The 8,701-nt window shown below is 43.0% G+C and overlaps 2 protein-coding genes across 2 annotated transcripts; both read left to right on the top strand.

Moving 5' to 3' along the window:
- The first annotated feature begins 2,885 nt into the window (after positions 1-2,885).
- LOC148407281 (homeobox protein Nkx-2.2-like) lies at positions 2,886-4,302 on the top strand. Its single transcript, XM_088402953.1, has 2 exons — positions 2,886-3,732; positions 3,828-4,302. The coding sequence occupies exons 1-2, from the start codon at positions 3,555-3,557 to the stop codon at positions 4,259-4,261; spliced, it is 612 nt and encodes a 203-aa protein (XP_088259079.1). The 5' UTR covers positions 2,886-3,554; the 3' UTR covers positions 4,262-4,302.
- Positions 4,303-6,472: 2,170 nt separating this feature from the next.
- On the top strand, positions 6,473-8,698 carry LOC148407280 (homeobox protein Nkx-2.4-like). The gene is made up of 2 exons (XM_088404110.1): positions 6,473-6,916; positions 7,941-8,698. Exons 1-2 carry the CDS (start codon positions 6,508-6,510, stop codon positions 8,432-8,434), a joined length of 903 nt encoding a protein of 300 aa, XP_088260236.1. The 5' UTR covers positions 6,473-6,507; the 3' UTR covers positions 8,435-8,698.
- Positions 8,699-8,701: the final 3 nt, after the last annotated feature.

Genomic DNA, 8,701 nt, shown 5'->3' with positions numbered 1-8,701 from the left:
TTGCCACTAGAGGGTGCTCAAAGACCAAATTTTGAGAGTCACTGCTTAAAGCCCAAGAAACAGAAGGGAAATCTGGTCATCGGGTTAATTAGCTTTTTCAATCAAGTAAACAGAAATGTGCAACCACAAAAAAAAGCAACAAAGAACTCACCTACACTATCTAAAAGTACCAATAAAACAAATACAATCTCTGTTGCAAGTTGATGAAAAATGTTTAAAAAAAAAAACAGCTGGGTCTTAAAGCTGAAAAAATGATCTGTTTTTGTTTATGTTCATTGTGGGTTCGAAGTCATATTATTTTTGTGGGATTCAAATTCAAAATATTCAACCAAATTATTTGATTTTTGTCTACTACCTTAATGAAACCAAATGAAAATTAGCATATATGTCGGGATAATTACAGTAGAAACCTTCAGACAGCTATCTTAATATATTGCATTAGCTTGCCTTGTGGAAGCATGTAGAGAGAGAACGGCAGGGGTGCCAGGATTGACCCCAGGAGAACTCCACAACTGGAGGTGACGCTAATTGGAGACTTTCTGTGCCTGACTTTTCAGAAGAATACAAGTAAATTGTCTGCCCTCGCTTTCTTGCATCCTCACCACCTCGAGTCCCATCTCCCATCTCACCTGTTCCTCAGCGCCCGGTCTCCACCTCATGGATTTCCCCCGACCGCCTCCCTCACCGCCCCCTACTTCCTCCACGTTCCACCTCGGTTACAAAGCGCCACCGTGCTCACTTTGTGCTTTTGTTTGTGTCACCACCCGCAGCGACGGGAGGCGGCGGCGGCAGTGCGCTCCCCGGCGGGAAGCCGGGGAGACCAAGCTAGCTGTTGACAAATTGGAAAAAACAGCTTTTAATGTCACTGGCGCGCCCGATGGACTTGGAATCCATCCGTCCGCTTTATAAAGCATTTGTCCTCATTAAGCTGGCGACTGAGATGAGATCTATCCTGGCAAACTTTGGGCAAGAGCATGTAGATGGATGGATGAAGAACAAATTAATTAAAGAGTACTGCGACATCCGTGTCCAATCATCAAAAATTGGTATCAGTAGATGTATTTCATTAGGCAACTCCAGAAGCTAGCTTATGTAACACCACCTATTTTATTTCTGGCTTAATTTCTGGAGTGTTGTATTACTAATGATCAATTGCTTCATGTTCCAATTGATTTGTTCTTGATTTGAAACAAACACTGGACTGTTCCTGTCCCGGCATTAAAAAAAATCAAATTTGATTTGTTGACAAATAAATAATCCTGAAATAGAATAAGCACAGTGCCATCTGTGTCTGGTTTATCAAAATTTATAATAATAATATTATATTATATATTATAGTGTATATATTATACATTATTTTTTATAATATTAAAAGTGATTAATAAATAATTATTAATTTTATTTTGTGCATGTATTTTTTGTTCCTTATTTATCTTATGTATGTATTCGATCTATTTTCATGAATTTATTTAATTAAATGTTTTAACATAATTATAATTTGTGATTTGTAACACATATCTCTTGACTTATTTTATTCAGCAACTCCAGAATTTAGATCGTAATAGTATTTCCGGCTCGTCTACTGGAAAATGGTGTCACCAATGACAGTTTGCTTCATGTTCCAATTCAACGGCTCTTAATTTGAAAAGAAAGGGGTTTTACTTACCCCTGAATCACTTCACGTATCCCCAAGGGTACCCCATTTAAGAATGGCTGGACTAGACAATAAACTGGTCTCCTGCCAATGTCAGGCCTATAGAGAAACTGTGTGTGTATGTGTGTATGTGTCCGTGTGTGTTTGAGTGTGTGAGTTTTCCTGTGTGCGCGTGTGTGCGTGCGCAAGGCCATTAAAAAGTATTGAGGGGGAATAAATGGTTTAAATGCGGAGGCTGTGCAGCCTTTGTGGCTTTGGACTTATCGTCTGTTTGTTTGCACAGTTCGACCACCCAGCAAGATCTCACACCCGCTCGCTCGCTCGCTCTCTCTCTCTCTCTCTCTCTCTCTCTCTCTCTCTCTCTCACACACACACACACACACACACGCACACGCACGCACACACACACACACACACACAGATTGGATGCGAGGTGTTTTACACAAATGTAAGAAGGCAAAGACAAAAATGAAGGGTCATAATTCTTAACAAAAAAGGAAAAAGCACCAAAAGTGTGTGATATTTCGCCACAAATTAATGTTAACAATCCATCAAATAATTAAAACACATTTAGTTAAATATTTCTTCTTCACAAGTGGGAGATAAAAGTAGGATTTTTTTTTTCCCAGCAAGATACCTGAACCGATTTTTAGTAGTCAGGTAGTCAATGACTGATATTTGGAACAGATATTCATTTTCAGAGTAAGGGAACATATTGTTGTCAAAATAAAAAAAGGCTAATTCTTAACATTGTTGAAATGTCTTTAAGCATATGAATATTTAATAAGTCATCAAATTTGCATAGTGTTATTTTTCAGAGCACATAGACGTTATCTTTCAGGGAGCTTCCAGGTCATCAGAAGATTAAAAAAAAAAACGAGTAAACGGCTTAGTTTTCTACTGTAAATGAAGTTTTCCAAATTTTTAAAATAACACAAAAACACGCTTTGTTTTCATTTCAAAACCAAACGAATTGTGTTCCTAGTGTCAGTGAGAAACTTTGAATAAACAGTTTTTACTTGTAAATGTTCCCTAACTTCTCTCTATCAACGATATTCATTTATTTATGACCATAACTTTTCATTCATAATCATAACTTTTCTATTGCAGGTTTACCTCATTATTTTTTTTCCAATTTTCTGCCTTAAAAATACTGACGGTAACAATCTCCATGATGAATAAACAACAACAAAATAGCAAATTCAGATGGCTCAAAATAGAAATCCGCTATAATTGGGCTACAAAGCCAATCAAATTACAAGATTTTTGCGTGAATTTTCTTCATTCAACACGCGGCTATTTTTTTTTCAATTAAACAATGAAAACACATCGACCAAACAATAAAATAACAGCAAACATCTTACCGACAACAGGTACAGCAAACAGTTCGAAAAGGGCAGTTCGTCGAGTAATTATGACGTCACGTGAGACGCTCTTTTGACCCAAGAAAAACGTAGTAGTATATTAGTATTACAAATAATAATAATAATAATAATAATAATAGATGTTATTCAATTGATTGTGCATATGTTTCTGAACTTAATTCTTGAAAAGCAACCAAAATACTTTCACGAGCATCAAAAAAGTGTATAATTAATTTGCTTGTTGGCTGTTTTGTGTTTTGCGACTGTTAGCTTCTTAACCGCTGCCAAATTTGGTCAAAAGCCAAGCGGAAGTGACCGCATTGACCCACCTCCTCCTCCTCGCGCCTTTTTAACTGCCACCCGCCTCCATCTCGTGCGTGCGTGTGCGTGTGCGTGCTCGTGTGAGGTGCTCCGCTCCAAGCTTGCTTTGACAACAACACAAAAGAACCTTTATATATCTCATCAGTACAAATAAAAACTGGCAAACTTTTTACGTTTTTTTGTTTCGCGGTTTTTATTCCCGTGCGCGCGTGCCAATGTCTTTGGGGATGGGCGGCAGTGCCCGAGCGGGTTTCTCGGTCCGGGATATTCTGGAGCTACCGGACTCTGCGGGGACTTGCTGCGGTTCCGGTACCGAAGACCCGGAAGAGGACGAGGCCGACGCCGAAGCCGAGGCCGAGCGGAACCTCGCAGAGGGCCGCCTGGACCTGTCAAGTGAGCGCATGCGCATTTACAACGTAACTGACGGACAGTTCCGAGGTTCGGACGGCGGCAGATTCTGACGAGAACTTTTTGTCCCCCTACCTCAGTGCATGCGCTTCCGGGCGCGTCCCCGAAGACGTCCCGCGAGGCCGGCGAGCGAGTCGGCCGCAAGCGGCGCGTCCTCTTCTCCAAAGCGCAGACGTCGGAATTGGAGCGGCGGTTCCGGCAGCAGCGCTACTTGAGCGCGCCCGAGAGGGAGCACCTGGCCGTCCGCCTCCGACTGACCCCGACCCAGGTCAAGATCTGGTTCCAGAACCACCGCTACAAAGTCAAGCGCGCGCGCGCAGAGGCGATGAGGCTGCGGCTGCTGCAGGCGCAGCGCGGGTTTGCCGCGGTACCGGCGGTTCTGCTGCGGGACGGGAAGCCCTGCGAGAGGCCCAGGGGCCACTGGGCGTTTCCTCTGTGCGCCTACGCGCACGTCGCTCACGCCGAACGGGCCCAGATGGCTCGGTTCACCTGCTGGAACAGCAACTGGACCTGAGCCCTTACCGACACTGACTGCACATTATACCGCGCGTTGAACTTATTCTTTCGCTATTTTCTAATCTTAATACAAATCTTTTAAGTGTTTGTTTGCGTGATAATTTATTTCTAGTTACCTGCTTGAATAAAGCCAACATGTCACTTAATTGAGAGGCTATTTTGGTTCTTTTTTTTTAAATGTTTTTTATGAAGGTGGGTAGAAAAATCCACGAAATTGCCCACGGTTGCTGATTAAAACAACTGACGTCATTTCCTCCCTCATCGAAAACACAATTTGAATAATTCCAATGATATTTCTCTTTGCGTTAGTGCGTGTTCATTAATTGCTGAGCAGTATGTTTGTAAAATTGTACAGAAAATATTTGTATTTGTGTGTGTACACACGCATGAATAGTTTTAAAATATTTTTATATACATTTAAATATGTTTTTATTACATATCCATTTTTACATATATTTTACATATACATATATTTATGTATTTATAATAGTTGTAGGCGAAATAAATTTTGTTTATCGTTCGTAAATTCTTGAGGCGCTTTCTGTGTGTGCGCGTGCGGTTTAATGGCGGGGACTGCGGGGGGTAAACCCCCACCGAGCAGGACATCTTTCATTGAGCTGTGACCGACACAAGAAAAAAAGACCCATCATTAGGACTTCAAAACGTTTGATCTAATCTCAGAATATCTTTCATTTTTGCCAAAATAATCATATTAAAATTGACGCTCTCGGTAGACGAGGACAATCCAGTGAGCACAGCATAAATTGCACCATTAAAAGGATATTTTATGATTTAATGGAGTGACGCCCAACAAACAAATAATTCCATTGAGAAATGTCACTTTGTTAAGAAAAGACCTTTAGAAAAGGCGGAAATTGATGCCATGTCTTTGAATGGGATTAAAAAAGAAAACTTGGTCACGGCAGTACAAAAATATTAGTAAATATGAATAATTCGAGGACTCGCCATGGGGACAAGCCGGTGAAGTAACTTCTCGCCAGGAACAATTTACTTGTGACGTCATATGTGACAGAAACGAAAAGAAACCAGGCCAAGCGCTGAGGAATGAGGTGCAGTTCGACGATCTGACGCTAGAGGGCAACAGCAGCCTTTCCAATTCCACACAGGCGTGACTGCCCAGTCACGATTTGTTGTGTTTGAAGGCCTCTCAAACTTGGTCCTGTTTCACGACTGCACCTTTCGGTTTTCCTCTCAGGCAGCGCGTTATTTCTGTTGCTTGACAGTCGTAATCGTTCAATTCCAAAGACGCTTACCATGATCTTTAAAAAGTCTTTAGACAAAAATAGCATATGTGGGCCATTAGAAACCTTTTTTTTGGGGGGGGGGGGTGCTTTTCTGGTTGTTGGATGTGTTGTTGACTAGTTCTCAAACGCATTGTGGGATATATGATACTTCTAACATTATGGTGAACACCTCATTTTAGAGTGAATAAAAATTGTAAAATAAAATATTAAACACATGAAAAAAAAATCCACAAATGTAAAATCAAAACGAAGAAAATTGCATTTTTTTGTAATTCAGAGTGTACGTGAGATCTAGCAAATCTATTCGGATACTTTTCAATGCCATGGCGGGAACCGTAGTTTTCTTTTCAAACTAAGAGCAAATGTCTTGGAACATGCAGAAACGCTTTGCTAAATTAGAAACTGAAAGAAGTTCTTTGCATAGTTCAAAAACTTAATAAATCAGGTATGGATGCGGGCTCAGACTTCTGCTTTAAGCTTTTTTTTTTCCCAAAATCTAGGGGATACTGAAAAGAAATATTTCACATGGGGTATGAAAAACGGTTGAGAACAGCTGCTTTAGAAAACAAAAGTGGAAGACGTTTGAGAAAAAAACAACGAATGAAAGACTGTGCCAAACCTCCTCTGCAGGCGGTAGAAAAACAGGAAGTCAACAAGTTATAAACGCGGATGTGACGCAGGAACGTCATGAAAACACGATTGTAACTTTCTTTCCGTCAATTACGGCTCAATCAAATTAAAAATATCTTTCTTTTCAATTGCGGTTTCGTGGACACAAGGAAAAGACAACCGCGAGTAAAATAACTCAATCGACGCACTTGAAGTCTGAGGAATGTCCAAGCAGTCAATCAGCGCTGGTGGCCCCGCCCCCTCCCGGCCCGGGATAAGCTCCGGCCCAAAATCCGGGCCTCAGCCTCATCGCGCAACAGGAGGGAAGGAGGGAAGGAAGCAAGGACGGAGGGAGGCGTCCTCGTCCAGCATGTCCCTGAGCCCCCCCTGCAGGCACTCCACCCCCTTCTCGGTCACCGACATCCTGCACCACGGGCCCATGGACGACGTATACCGGAGGTTCGGCGGCCAGGAGTCCGGCTCCGGGAGCCTGTACCGGTACCAGCAGCAGGTGCCGCATCAGCACCAGCACCAACATCAGCAGCAGCATCTCCATCATCAGCACCAGCATCAGCAGCACCTCCACCTTTCTACTTCTTCCTCCTCGCCCTCCGGCGGCTACAACGTGGCCCCCGGTGTGCCCCACTTCTCCGGTTCGGTCGGGGGGTTCTGCGGCGCCGGGGGCGGCGGCGGCGACGTGCCGGCCTACCAGGAGTCGCTGAGGGGGGTCGGCCCCGAGGCGGCCTGGTACAGCGGCCCAGAAACCAGATACGCGCCGAGTGAGTTTCAATCAACTTTTCAAGAGATGAAAAAATGGTAAAGAGAACGTTCGAATGGATCCACACGAATTTCCGGATTTCAAATAACACAAAAAGTTAATAATAATAAACATGAAAAAAGAGAGCGAGCAGAACTAAAGATTGAAAGAACGAATTGAAATTCCATATCCCTAAGCAACCGTAAGCAAATTCAGGACTTTTTCTACCCAAATTAATCAAAACATTTTGTTTAACAAGTGACTTATAATGACCGTATGCCCCTTTTAACTAAAGAAAAGCGGATAGTAAATTGTTAAAAAAATAAATTCGTTTTTAAATGAGTGGACAAAAATTCAGCCGTTATAAAATGTGCTCGCCATTGAAAAAAAGTTCAAACTGAACGTGCGATTTAATTTCGTCACTGCACAAAAAGTATAAACTTTTTTTTTTAAGTAGACAGCCTGAATAGTATCTAGATCAAGGTTTTAGTTTGACGAAATAAATTTGGGTACAGTATTTTTCCAGTGTAAAAATTGTCCAATTTAAAGATCCATTTTTTTGCGTACGAAATATTGAGTTCAATTTGTTAAAAATAAAAACAAGTTTTTGTACAATTAGCTAATCGTTTTACATTCAACCCAATTCATTGTTACCGGCATTTTTTTTAATCTGTCAATTATACTTCATTATTGCCGCTTTTAATCCTTCAATTTCATATTACGGTTTTCAAGGACATTTTTGTGTCAAGTAGTTTAACTTCGTTGTTCTCCGTTTAAATCCATTGTCTGCATAAAGACACGGGACAAATGATGACGCGGATAAACGAATAAAAATGGAAGATTAAAAATACAATTAAAAAAAAAAATAACTGACGTACAGGGAGCAAGTGTTTTTTATATTTTAACTCCAGGCGTAATTTGAATTTTAATGATATTTTGAGAGGGAGGAAACTCAAGGAATAAACGAGCTCTAATTCCTTTTGTAAATCGGTCGAACCGGGTTCGATCACGAGAGCCTCTCGGATTTATTTAGGATTCTTTTGCAGTTTCCCGCCTGGTGGGCCCGTGCGGCGGCCTGTCGGCGTTGGACGGCTGCGGCAAGTCCGCGCTGTCTGCGGCCCCGAGACGCAAGCGCCGGGTGCTCTTCTCGCAGGCGCAAGTGTTCGAGCTGGAGCGCCGCTTCAAGCAGCAAAAGTACCTGTCGGCCCCCGAGAGGGAGCACTTGGCCGGCCTCATCCACCTCAGCCCCAACCAGGTCAAGATCTGGTTCCAGAACCACCGCTACAAACTCAAGCGGCAGGTCAAGGACAAGGCGGCCCAGCTGCAGTGCGCTCTGCGGGACAAGCCGGGCCGGCCCGATTCGGAACCGGCGTCTGCGGAGGACGGAAAGGAGCGGGACGCCCGGGGAGAGGAGGAGGAGGAGCCCAAGAGGGGGCCCTCGCCCGGGGGCCTCCGCGCGGCCCGAGCCGACGCGGCCCTGCTCGAATACGCCGGCGGCATGCTCGCCTCCTCCGCTTTGCTCTACGGAAGGACTTGGTAGGACCGAGCCGGAACCGGACTAAGGACTGAGGACGTGGAATGGAGGACGTGCAGAAGGAACCTGGAAAAACTCCTTTTCTTTTTTTGGGGAACTTGGAGCTAAAAATGCGACGAAAGATTTCTGCGTTCAAGCGGTTCTTTGTAGCTCACATTTTCAGCTCCCTTGCTCGAAATGATACAATTAAATAAGCTAAAACATTTTTAAACACACTTTGAGTTGGCATTTTTTTTTTTGCTCTGGATGAAATAAAATAAAAATAACGTGCAC

Source organism: Hippichthys cyanospilos, chromosome 20 (genome assembly GCF_059441005.1).
Source record: "Hippichthys cyanospilos isolate Australia breed blue-spotted pipefish chromosome 20, RoL_Hcya_1.0, whole genome shotgun sequence".
NCBI classification, from domain to species: domain Eukaryota; kingdom Metazoa; phylum Chordata; class Actinopteri; order Syngnathiformes; family Syngnathidae; genus Hippichthys; species Hippichthys cyanospilos.
The sequence above is the reverse complement of the archived record's forward strand: the minus strand, read 5'-3'. Positions and strand labels throughout refer to the sequence as shown.